At 32.5% G+C, this 17,163-nt stretch overlaps 3 protein-coding genes across 3 annotated transcripts; all 3 read right to left on the bottom strand.

Moving 5' to 3' along the window:
• Positions 1-1,852: 1,852 nt before the first annotated feature.
• LOC135130978 (uncharacterized) lies at positions 1,853-8,730 on the bottom strand. The gene is made up of 7 exons (XM_064058471.1): positions 8,629-8,730; positions 8,526-8,572; positions 6,596-7,864; positions 6,282-6,448; positions 5,668-6,216; positions 5,128-5,619; positions 1,853-3,078 (listed from the first exon to the last, which is right to left on the bottom strand). The coding sequence occupies exons 1-7, from the start codon at positions 8,728-8,730 to the stop codon at positions 1,853-1,855; spliced, it is 3,852 nt and encodes a 1,283-aa protein (XP_063914541.1).
• Positions 8,731-10,842: 2,112 nt separating this feature from the next.
• Positions 10,843-15,560, bottom strand: LOC135130977 (leucine-rich repeat-containing G-protein coupled receptor 6-like). The gene is made up of 2 exons (XM_064058470.1): positions 15,507-15,560; positions 10,843-12,072 (listed from the first exon to the last, which is right to left on the bottom strand). The coding sequence occupies exons 1-2, from the start codon at positions 15,558-15,560 to the stop codon at positions 10,843-10,845; spliced, it is 1,284 nt and encodes a 427-aa protein (XP_063914540.1).
• A 165-nt stretch (positions 15,561-15,725) lies between these two features.
• LOC135130976 (leucine-rich repeat-containing protein 15-like) lies at positions 15,726-16,919 on the bottom strand. Its single transcript, XM_064058469.1, has one exon. It carries the CDS (start codon positions 16,917-16,919, stop codon positions 15,726-15,728), a length of 1,194 nt encoding a protein of 397 aa, XP_063914539.1.
• Between the last annotated feature and the right edge of the window lie 244 nt (positions 16,920-17,163).

Raw genomic sequence — 17,163 nt, 5'->3', positions numbered from 1 at the left:
CTAAATGCATTAATGTATGTATACTTTAATCACTCATAGTTGGCCACTGTCTATGATTCGAACGCATCATGTTACGAAAACACACCCTTCTCAAGTGTCCATGTTACGCTACTGATTGACAGTCCGTTGTCAGATCTAATGACTTACCATGTTGAACTTAAAATAATCCTTGTCCTTCAAGACTTGGTAATAGCAATCTGACGCTCAAGTGTTTATTTATGTTTATACATCGAAAGAATGTCACATAGAAATTAGTCTTCTCAAAACACAAGATTAAAATTACTAATTAAACCGGAATCGAACAATATGTTATTAATATTGTCATTTTTATCCTCTCCGTTGGATCCTGGCTATCACGAAGCCGACAGCAGATGACGCGATAAATCTCGCCAGCTTGACTAGGAACTGCGCACTCTGCTTCTGCCACCTTTTCTGTTATTTAACCTCAATTCCATTTTAAATGTTCGACTTCTATGACTCGGATATTAACGACAACTGAACAAGTGTTAAAGTTTCGAAAAGAGCAAGAAACAACCTTACAACTTTGTGAAATTTTAAACAACAAATAATTCTTATGTGACATTAAAATTGGACATCAGATAATTTAGCCGATGGAAACATTCATCAACAAAATATTTAAAAAACAAGAACTAGCAAAGATTTATAAAAACAAAAGATCTAGTGTGAAATAAACTTGTGCAAATAAAAATATTACGTGAGGGTGTTAACCTGACAAAGTGAATTTCATGAAATCTCCTAATAAATGTTTAATGTCTGTTAAATTGTGTTAGAACCAGTTAACGATTAAAATCCTAACCTGAGCTATGAATTAACAAACAAGCGTGTGTAGCGTGGTCGAAAATGAGCACTTTTTCCGATTAAAAAGCGGCTAGAATTAGCTGCGCGTATTGGGGAAAACTGTGACCTAATCGTTACGATTAATTTTCGTCAAACAAAGCCTTCCTCCTTTTTATTAACTACCAAGCCAACTAATTTAACCTAGCTCACTTACAGCCTCTTTTCACCATGCGCTCGCCCACACAACACCGAACCAACCAATCCTCTAACCAAAATCCCCTAGCGAACTACCAACTACCAGGAAAAGAAGTAAACGTGCACAATATGCATTTGCCAAAATACTAGGTACTTGCTAAGATAAGAACGATTTTGGCAAATGACATACCTTACAAGAAAATAAAGGGCGGGTGGGCGGGGCTAGTACTTGCTAAGATAAGACTAATTTTGGCAAATGACATAATTCTCTGAGAAAATAGGGGGTGGGTGGGTGGGGCTACTACTTGCTACGATGAGACTAATTTTGGCAAATGACATATCCTCTAAGAAAATAGGAGGCAAATCTAAAAAATATTAATGCAATGATAAATCACAACTAAAAACGCATCATATTGTCCAGATAATGGGCAGAATTTTTTCGGCAAAATTTTGAGATGACGTCATCAATTTCTTGGGTGGAATAAACAGATATATTTTGGTTACATGTTTAAAATAATTTTAAAACATCTGCAAGATTTTAACGTATTCATTTTTGCAATTCTCTCTCTAGTTTACTTACCTTTTTACGGCACACTTTGCAAAGAATAGATTGAGAATTTTCATCTAACACTAGTTCGGGATTTTTTTTATCAATTTCTGGTTGCCTATCCATGTAACCTTTTAAAATTGAAAACATTTCACCTTTATAACTCTGTGTGTTCTGATAGACACATAAAACAAGATGGGAAAAACCGCAGGGTACTTTAAACGCAAAACAACAATTGCAGGTGTATTTTTAACGCAAAACTGCATAATTATTAATCCACTGTTACGTATTTATAATAGATGCTCTATAAAATTAGAATCCTTCGTTGTTGTTTATAAACTCCTCAACCTTCTTAACACACTCTTCATTCCAAGGATTACCTCGCAAAATTGGATATTCAACATTTTTGAAAATTGTCTTCAAATCTCCTTCAACACACTCTAACTTATTGCCAGTGAGATCCAAAGTCCCAACAGTAACATCACCCAACAAATCTGGATTCCAGTTATCAATCTGGTTATAGGTCAAATCTAAATAATCAACGTGTTCTAACTTATCAAATGCTTTAGCTGAAATCCTCCCAATGTAATTTCTGTGAAGATCAATTCTGCCCACATGAGGATAATTCTTGAACGCTTCGTCTGGAATCTCAGTAATCTGATTAAAACTGACTGAAATAGAAACAGGTGGTGATACCCCACTCAGCCAATTATTATCCCATCGGGTCAGATTATTGAAGTCAATGTGTAATACATCAAGATTTGACATGTCATCGAGAGCTTTACTCCCAATTTTAGCAATCCTGTTTGCAGATAGATCCAAGTAAGTGAGTTTGGTGGCATTGAAAACACCTTCTGGGATTTCTTCCAACTTATTGTCGACAAGCCTCAATACGTTCAACTCTGGTAAGTTTTTCAAATCGCCGGGTCGCAGAAGCTTGATCGAGTTGAAATCCAAATCGAGCGACTTTAACTCTTGTCCGTCAAAGACTTCTGGATCGATTTCGTCAAATTTGTTATCATACAAAGACAATATTTTCAATGAAAGTGTTGACAAAGCTTTTGGTGCGATAGTGTGGAGAAAATTTCCACACAAACTTAAAATTTCAAGGGTGACATTGTCGAAGACACCACTTGGAAATTTGGTGAGTTTGTTGTTGTTAAGTTTCAAGTGATCGGCGTTGAAATTCTTGAAAGCTCCTGGTTCGAGGAGGATTATTGAGTTGTATGACAAATCCACATAGGATATATTTAGATTGACAAAAGTATCCGTTTTGATTTGTGTCAAATTATTCCAACTCAGAAGGAGAGTTTCCAAAAGTGGTAAATTACCAAAAGCTCCAGGTTTGATTTCTTCCAAGCCCACGCCGAATAATTCTAGTCTGTTCAGATTTGGTATATCCAGAACTGAATTTCCGTACAAAATGGGAATGTTACCAGTGATTTCCACCGACACTTGCTCTTCGTCAGGAATGATTTTCTTAAGATTCTCAGACGTAGCTACCGTTTTTTCCACTTTGTAACCAAGACGCCACAGAACTGTTACATTTTCGAAAGTAATTTTTTCACTGTTACTAAGTTTTTGAAGAAAAATACAGAGAAGTAGGTTTAGTAGTGAGGAACGCATTTTGATTACTGAAGTTGTTTTCGTTAAACGTCTTATTTATAACGTAATGGAAAGGTATTGTTGCTGTAAGTATAATTGATGGAAGTTTAATTTTGGTTTTTCCAACTCATTTGATTAAAATTATCTTGGTCACGACTATAATAAACACCTTTAGAAGGATTTCTTGAATTATTATTATTCTGTAAATATTTAAATCAAGGAAACACAATATATTTGTCAAGTGATCACTGAAATGAATCAGCTAGAGAAAGGAAAGATCAAATTGAAAGAACAATCGACGACAAATAGAACAAAAAATAAGTTTTTTCGTTTTTTCAGTTTTTCGATTCTTCGATTTTATGATTTTTCAGTTGTTCACCGATTTTTGGATTTTTTAACATTATTCACTTTTTTGCTTTTGCGATTTCTCACTTTTTCGATTTTTATTTTGCATTTTTTTAAAGTTTGATTTGCAATTTTTCGAGTTTTCAATTTTAAATTTCCGACTTACCAACATTTGATTTTTTGAGTATTTAAATTTACAATTTTTCGATTTTACAGTTGGCTCTATTTATCAATTTCTAGATTTTTCGATTTAACAACTTTTGATTTCAGGTCTTTTAGTTTTCAATTTTTTACAATTTTTGAAATATTTTGTTTTTCAATTTTTTTTATTTTTCAGTCTCCCATATTTTTGATTTGCAAAATTTTGATATTTCAATTTTCAATCTTTGGACACTTTAATTTTTCATCGATTTTTCTATTTCTCATGTCTTGATGTTTTTCTATTTGTAGTTTTTCTAGTTTTCAATTTTTAGATTTTTCAATTTTTAATTTATCTCTTAAATTTTTCAAGTTCCTAATTTTCATTTTCCCAGATTCTAATTTTTAAATTGTGGACAAAAAGAACAAATTTATTACAACTGAGATTTTCACGATTTTACAGTTTTTGGATTTTTCAAAAAAATCGTGAAACGGAAAAATAGAAATAACGAAAACCTGAAAATCCAAAAATTGAAACAACAAAGATTCGAAAAAATGAAAAATTTGAAAATCTAAAATTTAAAACCCGAAAAACGAAAAATCGACTTTTCAATTTCTCGCTTTTTCGATTTTTCGACTTTTCGGCTTTTCAATTATTAAATTTTTCGAATTTTCAGTTCTTCAGTTTTTCGATTTCCCAATTTTTCGTTATTTAGTTTTGGAATTTTTCTATTTATCGGATTTTTATTTTTTGTAATCCCCAATTTTCCAATTTTTCAAATTTTCCATTTTTTAAATTTAGAATTTTTTTATTTCTCGATTTTTCGGTTTTCTGATTTTCCATTTTTTAGAATTCTCAATTTTTTGATGTTCAGTTTTTTTCGATTTTTCTATTTGTCGCATTCTCTCTTGATATTTTGGCAAACGACATAATCCTCTGAGAAAACAGGGGGTGGGTGGGCGGGGCTAGTACTGGCTCAGAAAAGACTGACTTTGGAAAATGACCTACTTTCTAAGAAAATAGAGGGCTCAATTATTATATTTCAGTCCAGAAATTTCGGAGATTAGGGGTTTAATAAAAATGAATACAGACATCAGGCAGACAGATTGAAAGGAGAGACTGCTTTTTCGTCCTGTAGGAGCCATGAAACGCCGAGAAAATATAAAAGTGGAAATTCCTTAACTTACGCTCGGGAAGCAATAAATGCGACTTACTTTTTACACCACACTCTGCAAAAAACGTATTGAGAACTTTCATCTAACACTAGTTCGGGATACTTTTTTATCAATTTCTGGTTGCCTATCGATGTAAAACTGCATATTTATAACAATGGATGCTCTATAAAATTAGAATCCTCCGGTATTGTCTTGTCGGTTGTTTATAAACTTCTCAACCTTCTTAACACACTCTTCATTCCAAGGATTATTTCACAAAATTGGATATTCAACATTTTTGAAAATTGTCTTCAAATCTCCTTCAACACACTCTAACTTATTGCCAGTGAGATCCAAAGTCCCAACACTAACATTACCCAAGAAATCAGGACACCAATTATCAATCTCGTTATAAGTCAAATCTAAATAATCCACATATTCTAAATTATCAAAGGCTTTAACTGAAATGTTCCTGATGTGACTCCCATGAAGGCCAATTTTCATCATACGAGGGTAATTTTTGAATGCTTCGTCTGGTATCTCCGCTATCTTATTATCACTGACCGAAATTTGAACCAATGATTTCGCCCCTCTCAGCCAATTATTGTCCCATTCGGTTATATAATTGGAGTCAATATACAACCGAATTGCAAGCGCTGGCATGTCATCAAAAGCTTCACTAGCGATTTTAGCAATTTTGTTTAAATTTAGATTCAAAGCAGTGAGTTTGGTATTGATGAAAACCCCTTCTGGAATTTCTTCCAAATCGTTTCCCGCAAGCCAGAGTTCCTTCAATTCTGACAAATTTGTCAAATCACCAGGTCGCAGAAGCTTGACTAAGTTGCCACTAAAATAGAGTGCTATTAATTGTTACATGTCAAAACTTTCCGGATTGATTTCGTCGAATATATTATTGCTCAAAGCCAATTTATTCAACGCAATTGTAGACAGTGTTTTTGGTGCGATGGTGTGCAGAAGATTTTTAGCCAGAATTAAGGTTCGAATTGTGACATTTTCAAAAACACCACTTGGAAATTCAGTGAGTTTGTTGTTAGCAAGAATCAGGAGATTGGCGTTGAAATTTTTGAAAGCTCCGGGGTATAGAACGATGATTGAGTTGAATGACAGATCCAAATAAATTATCTTTTGGTCGGCAAAAGTGTTAGTTTTAATCTCAGTTAAATTGTTTGTAGGTAGACTAAGCCATTTTAAATGTGGTAAATTTCCAAAAGCTCCTGGTTTGATTTCTTGCAAACCCACGTCATAGAGGTCGAGACTGTCCAAATTTGGTATATCGAAAACCGAGTTTTCGTACAAGATGGGAATGCCTCCAGTGATCTCCACCGACACTCGTTCGTCATCAGGAATTATTTTCTTCAGACTGTCAGATGTTGCTACCGTTTCTCCTTTTTTGTAATTATGACGCCACCGAACTGTCACATTTTTGAAAGTAAGTTTTTCACTTTTACTGAGATTAAGAAGAGAAATACAGGTTTACTAGTGAAGAACGCATCTTCATTACTGAAGTTGGTCACCTTAAACGGCATTTTTATAAGGAATAGAAAGGTAATTTTGATGTAAGTTGAGTACTGGTTTTTCCAACGCGGTGGATTAAAATTAAGTCGATCAAATCTGACTTTCACGACTATTTTGAAAACAACAAAACTGGAAGGAATTTTTGCTGCAATTTTTTTTAAACCAAACATTTATTATCTTAATACACACAATAAAACAAAAATTCTATGTATCTATCTATTAAACCAAATCAACCCACAACGGTCTATAAATCTAAAACGATCGTAGTAACTCTACCACGGTAACGTATTCTTGTACTCTAGAAACTCCTCGATCTTCTTAGCACACTCTTCATTCCAAGGATTATCCTCAAATTTAATAAGACGAACATTTCTAAAAACTGTGTTCAAATCACCTTCGACACACTCTAACTTATTTCCACTCAGATTCAAAATAGCCAGATTAGTACTACCCAAAAAATCCGGATCCCATCTATCAATCTCATTATTGGCCAAATCAAAATCATAAACGCTCTCTAACTGATGAAAAGCATTAGGTGAAATCTTCCTAATTTTATTCCCCTGAAGATGAATAGCATACGAGTTCGGAATATTCTTGAACGCGTCGTCTGGAATCTCAGTAATCTGATTAAAACGGATTGAAATAAAACGATAACTTGACTCTCCAGCCCGCCAATTATTATCCCATTGGGTTAGATTATTAAAGTCAATCCGCAACGAAACAAGATCCTTCATGTCATCAAAAGCTCTACTCGCAATTTTAGCAATCTTGTTTGCGTCTAGATTCAAATCGCTGAGTTTGGTGTTATTGAAAACCCCTTCTGGAATTTCTTTCAGTTGATTTTCGACAAGACTGAGTTCGTCCAGTTCTGGTAAGTTTGTCAAATCACCGGGTCGGAGAAGCTTGACTGAGTTGGAATCCAAATTGAGTGTTGTTAACTCTTGTAGGTCAAAAACTTCTGGATTGATTTCTTCAAGTTTGTTACCAGGCAGATTCAATATTCTCAATCTAACTGTTGACAAAGCTTTTGGTGCGATGGTATGGAGACGATTATTACTCAAGCTTAAGTTTCCGATGGTAACATTGTCAAAAACACCACTTGGAAATTCTGTGAGTTTGTTGTTGTCCAGTAATAGGTAATTAGCGTTGAAATTCTTGAAGGCTCGTGGTTGTAGGAGGATGATTGAGTTGGATGACAAATCTATATACGTTACACTTAGATCCACAAAAGTATCGGTTTTGATCTCTGTCAATTTATTGCCACTTAGAATGAGCTTTTCTAAGAGTGGTAAGTTTCCAAAAGCTCCGGGTTTAATTTCTTCCAAACCCACGTTGGACACGTCAAGAATGATCAGATTTGGTTTATCGAAAACCGATTTTTCGTACAAGATGGGAACGTTACCAATGATCTTCCCCCACTCTTGGTTTTCATCAGGAACGATTTTTTTAAGATTGTCAGATGTACCTACAGACTCGGATACTCTGTTGTCAAGACGCCACTGAACTGTCACATTTTCGAAAGTAATTTTTTCGCTATTACTAGCTCTAAAAAGAAAAGTACAGATTAGAAGGTTTACTAGTGAAGAATGCATCTTGGTTACTGAAGTTGTTTACGGTAAACGGCATATTTATAAAGGATAGAATAATGTTGAGTTGCTATGATTTATTAAAATGTTCCATTGGTTTTTCCAAGACGAAATTAAGTTAAAAAAGAATTTCTTGGATTCGTGGTTAAATATATAATTTTTTATGAAATTAGTATTTAAATCAAGGAAAACTATATTGTAGTCAAGTGACTCATCGAACCTTCGCTACTGATTTGAAAACAACTATTGAATATAAAATTCAAACTTTTTACATAATGTGTGCTCATACAAAACATTATTTAGAATTCTTGAAAATTTTGGTTTTTTAAATGCAGTAATATATGTATACTTTGATAACCCATAGTCGGCCACTGTCTATGATTCGAACGCATTATGTTACGAAAACACACCCTTCTCAAGTGTGCATGTTATACTACTGATTGACAGTCAGATTCTGATGACTCACCATGTTGAATTTAAAATAATCCTTGTCCTTCAACACTGGTAATAGCAATCTGACGCTCAAGTGTTTATTTATGTTTATACATCGAAAGATGTCACGTAGAAATTAGTCTTCTCAAAACACAAGATTAAAATTATTAATTAAACCAGAATCGAACAATATGTTCTTAATATTGTCATTCTTATCTTCTCCGTTGGGTCCCGGCTATCACGAAGCCGATAGCGTTACGTCATCTCGACCGCCCCTGAATCTATTCTAACCTGCATTGTTTGTGCAGGTGACGCGATAAATCCCGCCATTTGACTAGGAACCGCGCACTCCGCTTCTGCCACGTTTTCTGTGTTATTTAACCACAATTCCATGTTAAATGTTCGATTTCAATGACTGATATTAACGACAACTGAACAAGAATTAAAGTCTCAAAAAGAGCCAGAAATAACATTCAAATCGCCATATAATCTTGTGAAATTTTAAACAACAAATAATTCTTATGTGAGATTAACATTGGACATCAGATAATTTATACAATATAAGAAAAAATCTGGTGTGAAATAAACTTGTGCAAATAAAAATATTACGTGAGGTTAAAACTGTGGAGCATGAAAATTTACGTTCAATTAAAATTAAACAACAAAGAAAATTACTGAGGTTAAAATTGTGAGATAGAGAAATATTGTCTGAGGTGAAAAATTGCAAAGCTAGCAAATTTACATGAGATTAATATTTGCCCCACTTTATCAACGATTCCAAGTGATTGGTTACTTAAAATAATTAACTTTGAGAGTTTATCGTGAACTGGTTACCCCACCAAAACACATAAATCTCCTAGTAAATGTACGTCTAAGCAAATCTAATGTCTGTTAAATTGTGTTAGAACCAGTTAACGATTAAAATCCTAACCTGATCGGTGAATTAACAAACAATAAAACAAATTTACAGCATGTGTAGCGCAAGAATAAGCTGCGCGTATTGGGGGAAATTGTGACGTCATCGTTACGATTAATTTTCGTTAAACAAAGGCTTCCTCCCTTTTATTAACTACCAAGCCAACTAATTTAACCTAGCTAACTTACAGCGTCTTTTCACCATGCACCCACACAACACAAACCAACCAATCCTCGAACTAAAATCCCCTAGCGAGCTACCAACTACCAGGAAAAGAACTAAACGTGCACAAGGAATATGTTAATTAATTTCAGGGCGAAAATTTGATTCAAATTCGGTCACCACAGTGTTTATGTTTATATATCGGAAGAATGTCACGTAGAAATTACTTTGAATTGAATAAGTTCGTCCCCTCAAAGCAGAGGATCAAAACTATTAACTAGTAAGAAGTAAGCTATAATCGACAAAATGTTCTTATTACATAAAGTATTTTGTATTTTCGCATTTTCGCGAAAATTGGGTGACCGGTTTTTAATTTGATCAATCAAAAATTGGTCGACAGTAACTGTTGTGGCAACAGAACTTCCCTCGCTGCTGCAGTGGAATGAAACATAAAAAATACACAGCCAATCAGATTTAGGAATTTAACTCGTTACTATGGAAATTTGCAATTTAACACCTTTTAAATTTAACAAGTTTTTACAAGATTAATAGCGGCAGAATCAGTCTTTCTCATAGCAAGTACTAGCCCCGCCCACCCGCCCCCTATTTTTTCAGAGGATATGACGTCTGCCAAAATAAGTCTTATCTTACAAGTACTAGCCCCGCCCACCCGCCCTCTGTTTTCTCAGAGAGTATGTTATTTGCCAAAATAAGTCTTATCATGGCAAGTACTAGCCCCGTTCACCCGCCCTTGGTTTTTTTAAAAGATGTGCCATTTGCCAAAATACTAGGTACTTGCTAAGATAAGAACGATTTTGGCAAATGACATAGCTCCCAAGAAAATAGAGGGCGGGTGGGCGGTGCTAGTACTTGCTAAGATAAGACTAATTTTGGCAAATGACATATCCTCTAAGAAAATAGGAGGCAAATCTAAAAAATATAAATGCAATGATAAATCACAAGTAAAAACGCATCATATTGTGCAGATAATGGGCAGAATTGTTTCGGCAAAATTTTGAGATGACGTCATCAATTTCTTGGGTGGAATAAACAGATATATTTTGGTTACATGCTTAAAATAATTTTAAAACATCTGCAAGATTTTAACGTATTCATTTTTGCAATTCTCTCTCTACCTTACTTACCTTTTTACGGCACACTCTGCAAAGAATAAATTGAGAATTTTCATCTAACACTAGTTTGGGATTTTTTTAACAATTTCTGGTTGCCTATCCATGTAACCTTTTCAAATTGAACACATTTCACCTTTATAACTCTGTGTGTTCTGATAAGACACATAAAACAAGATGGGAAAAACCGCATGGTAGTTTAAAAGCAAAACAACAATTGCAGGTGTATTTTTAACCCAAAACTGCATATTTATTAATCCATTGTTACATATTTATAATAATAGATGCTCTATAAAATTAGAATCCTCCGGTACTGTCTTGTTGGTTGTGTATAAACTCCTCAACCTTCTTAACACACTCTTCACTCCAAGGATTTTCTCGCAAAATTGTATATTCAACATTTCTGAAAATTGTCTTCAAATCTCCTTCAACACACTCTAACTTATTGCCAGTGAGATCCAAAGTCCCAACACTAACATCACCCAACAAATCTGGATTCCAGTTATCAATCTGGTTATAGGTCAAATCTAAATAATCAACGTGTTCTAACTTATCAAATGCTTTAGCTGAAATCCTCCCAATGTAATTTCTATGAAGATCAATTCTGCCCACATGAGGATAATTCTTGAACGCTTCGTCTGGAATCTCAGTAATCTGATTAAAACTGACTGAAATAGAAACAGGTGGTGATACCCCACTCAGCCAATTATTATCCCATAGGGTCAGATTATTGAAGTCAATGTGCAATATTTGAAGCTTTGACATGTCATCGAGAGCTTTACTCCCAATTTTAGCAATCTTGTTTGCAGATAGATCCAAGTAAGTGAGTTTGGTGGCATTGAAAACACCGTCTGGGATTTGTTCCAACTTATTGTCGACAAGCCTCAATACGTTCAACTCTGGTAAGTTTTTCAAATCGCCGGGTCGCAGAAGCTTGATCGAGTTGAAATCCAAATCGAGCGACTTTAACTCTTGTACGTCAAAGACTTCTGGATCGATTTCGTCAAATTTGTTATCATACAAAGACAATATTTTCAATGAAAGTGTTGACAAAGCTTTTGGTGCGATAGTGTGGAGAAAATTTCCACACAAACTTAAAATTTCAAGGGTGACATTGTCGAAGACAGCACTTGGAAATTTGGTGAGTTTGTTGTTGTTAAGTTTCAAGTGATCGGCGTTGAAATTCTTGAAAGCTCCTGGTTCGAGGAGGATTATTGAGTTGTATGACAAATCCACATAGGATATATTTAGATTGACAAAAGTATCAGTTTTGATTTGTGTCAAATTATTCCAACTCAGAAGGAGAGTTTCCAAAAGTGGTAAATTACCAAAAGCTCCAGGTTTGATTTCTTCCAAGCCCACGCCGAATAATTCTAGTCTGTTCAGATTTGGTATATCCAGAACTGAATTTTCGTACAAAATGGGAATGTTACCAGTGATTTCCACCGACACTTGCTCTTCGTCAGGAATGATTTTCTTAAGATTCTCAGACGTAGCTACCGTTTTTTCCACTTTGTAACCAAGACGCTACAGAACTGTTACATTTTCGAAAGTAATTTTTTCACTGTTACTAAGTTTTTGAAGAAAAATACAGAGAAGTAGGTTTAGTAGTGAGGAACGCATTTTGATTACTGAAGTTGTTTTCGTTAAACGTCTTATTTATAACGTAATGGAAAGGTATTGTTGCTGTAAGTATAATTGATGGAAGTTTTATTTTGGTTTTTCCAACTCATTTGATTAAAATTATCTTGGTCACGACTATGATAAACACCTTTAGAAGTATTTCTTGAATTATTATTACTGTGTAAATATTTAAATTAAGGAAGCACAATATACTTGTTAAGTGATCACCGAAATAAATCAACTAAAGAAAGAAAAGATGAAACTGAAAGAACAATTAACGATAAAAAAACTTAGAAGGATTATGAAACAAAAGAAAAAATAAGTCATGAAATGAAAGCACTGAAGGTTCGATATTTCAATTTGTCGTTTTTTCAGTTTTTTGCAATTTTTTAAAGTTTGATTTGTAATTTTTTGAGTTTTGAATTTTAAATTTCCGATTTACCAACATTTGATTTTTTGAGTTTTTAAATTTACAATTTTTCGATTCTACAGTTCGCTCTACTTATCAATTTATAGATTTTTCGATTTTCAAATTTTCAGTTTGGATATTTTTGGTTTTTTCAATTTTTCGATTAAACAATTTTTCGATTTCAGGTCTTCTAGTTTTCTATTTTTTACAATTTTTGAAATTTTTTGTTTTTCAATTTTTTTTATTTTTCGGTCTCCCACAATTTTGATTTGCAATTTTTCAATATTTCAATTTTGCACTTCATCAATTTGTCAATTTCTAGATACTTTAATTTTTAATTGATTTTTCAATTTTTCATGTCTTCATTTATTTTATTTGTAGTTTTTCTAGTTTTCATTTTTAATTTGGCTCTTAAATTTTTCAAGTTCTCAATTTTTTACTGTTTCATTTTCCCAGATGCTAATTTTTAAATTATAAACAAAAAGAACAACTTTATTACAACTGAAATGTTGCTGATTTTACACTTTTTGGATTTTTCAATTTCTGTAAGATTTAAATTTTCCTTAAATAATTAATTTCTAAAGGCTTTTCTCGAATTTCCGATTTTTGTTAGATATTATAATTTTTCGATTTGCAATTTATATGAATTTGTTTTGAGTGTTTAAAATTTTCGAATTAGGATTATTCAATTTTAGGTATTTCAATTTTACAGTTTTTCGCTTTTCGATGCTTCAGTTTTTCGCTCCGTAATTTTTCGTTTCCTGGATTTTTCGATTTTTAATTTTTCTTTATTTGAATTAAACGATTATTTTAGATTTCCATGTTTTCAAACTGAAATTTTGGAAAATTATAAAGCAGGAATTTTTTTCATGTTGCTCTTGTGTTTTCGATGTGTTCCTTCGAAAAATGGGAACATCCAAGATAAAAAATCGAAAATCAAACAACTGATAAGGCGAAAAATAAAACGTCGAAAAATTGAAAAATCTAAAAGTAATAAATTTAGAGTTAATGTTTTAGTGACAAATTTTTGTGTTTATTTTCGATACATTGTGTGATATTATCACTGAGAAAAAAATGAAAAATTATAATAATCGAAAATTTGAAAAATCGAGAAATCTAAAAATCGAAAAAACAAAGATGTCAAGAACTAGAAACATAAAAAAATTGTAAAACCGAAAAATTGACAATCGAAAAAAGTGTAATTTAAAAAATCGAAAAATTGAAAAATCGAAAAACTGAAAATTCGAAAAAATGAAAAATTTGAAAATCTAAAATTTAAAAACCGAAAAACGAAAAATCGACTTTTCAATTTCTCTATTACTCGATGTTTCAGTTTTTCAATTTTTGGATGTTTCGATTCTTTGATATCTCGTTTTTTGGATTTTTCGACTTTTCGTCTTTTCAATTATTGGATTTTTCGAATTTTCAGTTTTGGAATTTTTCTATTTATCCATTTTTTAGTTTTTTGAATCCTTAATTTTCCAATTTTTCAAATTTTCCATTTTTTAAATTTAGAATTTTTTGATTTCTCGATTTTTCGATTTTCTGGTTTTGCAATTTTTTGAATTGTCAAGTTTTTGATGTTTTAGTTTTGCGATTTTTCAGTTTTTAGACTCTTCAATTTTTCTCGATTTCCAATTTTTCGATATTTCGACTTTTTAGTTTTTCGAGTTCGCAATTTTTTACCTTTTAGAAGGAATTTCTGCTTTTTCGATTTTTTTGATATTTCAATTGCTCGATTTTTCAATTTTTCAAGTCTTCAATTTTTCTATATTTCAATTTTTCAATTTTCTAAATTTCAGATTTCTGGATTTCTCGATTTCTCGATTTTTCGATTTTTCAGTTCTTCAATATTTCTGTCTCAATTTTTCTAATCTTTATATGTTAGATTTTTCAGTTTTTTCGATGTTTCGATTCTCCATCTTTCGATTTTTAGACTTCTCAGTTTTTGATTTTTCGCTTTTTCAATTTTTCGATTTTTAAAATTTTCTGATTTGCAGTTTTTCCAGTTTTCAATTATTCGCTTTTGAATAATCAAGTTCTCGTTTTTGAATTTTTAAATTTTGGACAAAGAAAAACCAAGTTTATTCGAACTGAAATTTTGGAAAATTATAAAGCAGAATTTTTTTTCATGTTGCTCTTGTGTTTTCGATGTGTTCTTTCGAAAAATGGAAACATCCAAAATAAAAAATCGAATATCAAACAACTGTAAAAACGAAAGATAAAACATCGAAAAATTGAAAAATCTAAAAGTAATAAATTTAGAAAGAGTTAATCTAAAAGGTGAAGAATCTAAAGTTACAAAATCTAAAAATTCAAGAATTTTCAAAATCGAAAAACAAAGATGTCAAGAAATAGGAACATAAAAAAATTGTAAAACTGAAAAATAGAAATAACGAAAACCTGAAAATCCAAAAATCGAAACAACAAAAACTCGAAAAAATGAAAAATTTGAAAATCTAAAATTTAAAACCCGAAAACGAAAAATCGACTTTTCAATTTCTCACTTTTTCAATTTTTGGATGTTTAGATTTTTTTGATTTCTCGCTTTTTCGATTTTTCAACTTTTCGGCTTTTCAATTATTAGGTTTTTCGAATTTTCAGTTTCTCAGTTTTTCGATTTCCCAATTTTTCGTTATTTAGTTTTAGAATTTTTCTATTTATTCGTTTTTTAGTTTTTGTAATCCCCAATTTTCCAATTTTCAAATTTTCCATTTTTTAAATTTAGAATTTTTTGATTTTTCGATTTTTCGGTTTTCTGATTTTCCATTTTTTAGAATTCTCAATTTTTTTCGATTTTTCTATTTGTCGCTTTCTCTCTTGAAATTCCTTAACTTACGCTCGGGAAGTAATAAATGCGACTTAGTTTTTACAGCACACTCTATAAAAAATATATTGAGAATTTTCATCTAACACTAGCTCGGGATACTTTTTTATCAATTTCTGGTTGCCTATCGATGTAAACTTTTAAAATTGAACTCATTTCATCTTTATAACTCTGTGTGTTCTGATCGACACATAAAACAAGATGGGAAAAACCGCACGGTACTTTAAAAGCAAAACAACAATTGCAGGTGTATTTTTAACCCAAAACCGCATATTTATTAATCCATTGTTACATATTTATAATAATAGATGCTCTATAAAATTAGAATCCTCCGTTGTTGTTTATAAACTCCTCAACCTTCTTAACACACTCTTCATTCCAAGGATTTTCTCGCAAAATTGTATATTCAACATTTTTGAAAATTGTCTTCAAATCTCCTTCAACACACTCTAACTTATTGCCAGTGAGATCCAAAGTCCCAACACTAACATCACCCAACAAATCTGGACTCCAGTTATTAATCTGGTTATAGGTCAGATCTAAATAATCAACGTGTTCTAATTTATCAAATGCTTTAGCTGAAATCGTCTCAATGTAATTTCTGTGAAGTTCAATTTTGGTCACACGAGGATAATTCTTGAAAGCTTCGTCTGGAATCTCAGTAATATGATTAAAACTGACTGAAATAGAAACAGATGGTGATGCCCCACTCAACCAATTATTATCCCATCTGGTCAGATTATTGAAGTCAATGTGCAATACTTCAAGCTTTGACATGTCATCGAAAGATTTACTCCCAATTTTAGCAATCTCGTTTGAAGAAAGATCCAAGTAAGTGAGTTTGGTGGCGTTGAAAACACCTTCTGGGATTTCTTCCAACTTATTGCCGCCAAGCCTCAATTCGTTTAACTGTGGTAAGTTTTTCAAATCGCCGGGTCGCAAAAGCTTGATTGAGTTAAAATCCAAATCGAGCGACTTTAACTCTTGTACGTCGAGGACTTCTGGATCGATTTCTTCAAATTTGTTATCACGCAAAGACAATTTTTTCAATGAAAGTGTTGACAAAGCTTTTGGTGCGATAGTGTGGAGAAAATTACCACACAAACTTAACATTTCAAGTGTGACATTTTCGAAGACACCGCTTGGAAATTTGGTGAGTTTGTTGTTGTTAAGTTTCAAGTGATCGGCGTTGAAATTCTTGAAAGCTCCTGGTTGGAGGAGGATGATTGAGTTGTATGACAAGTCCACATAGGATATATCTTGATTGACAAAAGTATCAGTTTTGATTTGTGTCAAATTATTCCAACTCAGAAGGAGAGTTTCCAAAAGTTGTAAATTACCAAAAGCTCCAGGTTTGATTTCTTCCAAGCCCACGCGGAATAATTCTAGTGTATTCAGATTTGGTATATCGAAAACTGGATTTTCGTACAAGATGGGAACGTTACCAGTTATTTTCACCGACACTTGTTCTTTGTCAGGAATGATTTTCTTAAGATTATCAGACGTAGCTACCATTTTTTCCACTTTGTAACCAAGGCGCCACAGAACTGTTACATTTTCGAAAGTAATTTTTTCACTGTTACTAAGTTTTTGAAGAAAAATACAGAGAAGTAGGTTTAGTAGTGAGGAACGCATTTTGATTACTGAAGTTGTTTTCGTTAAACGTCTTATTTATAACGTAATGGAAAGGTATTGTTGCTGTAAGTATAATTGATGGAAGTTTTATTTTGGTTTTTCCAACTCATTTGATTAAAATTAT

Source organism: Zophobas morio, unplaced genomic scaffold, assembly GCF_036711695.1.
Source record: "Zophobas morio isolate AGI-343-1 ecotype UQ-CSIRO unplaced genomic scaffold, CSIRO_AGI_Zmor_V1 ptg000018l, whole genome shotgun sequence".
NCBI lineage: Eukaryota > Metazoa > Arthropoda > Insecta > Coleoptera > Tenebrionidae > Zophobas > Zophobas morio.
This window is presented reverse-complemented; position numbering and strand designations above follow the sequence as displayed.

What these genes read in the sequence shown, in the direction of transcription:
- LOC135130976 (XM_064058469.1), bottom strand. Translation starts at nt 16,919, where the DNA reads ATGGTAGCTACGTCTGATAATCTTAAGAAAATCATTCCTGACAAAGAA.
- LOC135130977 (XM_064058470.1), bottom strand. Translation starts at nt 15,560, where the DNA reads ATGAGTTCAATTTTAAAAGTTTACATCGATAGGCAACCAGAAATTGAT. An exon ending in AACCAGAAATTGATAAAAAA is followed by an intron (nt 12,073 to 15,506) that starts GTATCCCGAGCT and finishes ACAGTTCTGTAG; the next exon opens with CGTCTTGGTTACAAAGTGGA.
- LOC135130978 (XM_064058471.1), bottom strand. Translation starts at nt 8,730, where the DNA reads ATGGAATTGTGGTTAAATAACACAGAAAACGTGGCAGAAGCGGAGTGC. An exon ending in GACAATATTAAGAACATATT is followed by an intron (nt 7,865 to 8,525) that starts GTTCGATTCTGG and finishes TTTTCTTTTTAG; the next exon opens with AGCTAGTAATAGCGAAAAAA. An exon ending in TGAAGATGCGTTCTTCACTA is followed by an intron (nt 6,217 to 6,281) that starts GTAAACCTGTAT and finishes AAAATGTGACAG; the next exon opens with TTCGGTGGCGTCATAATTAC.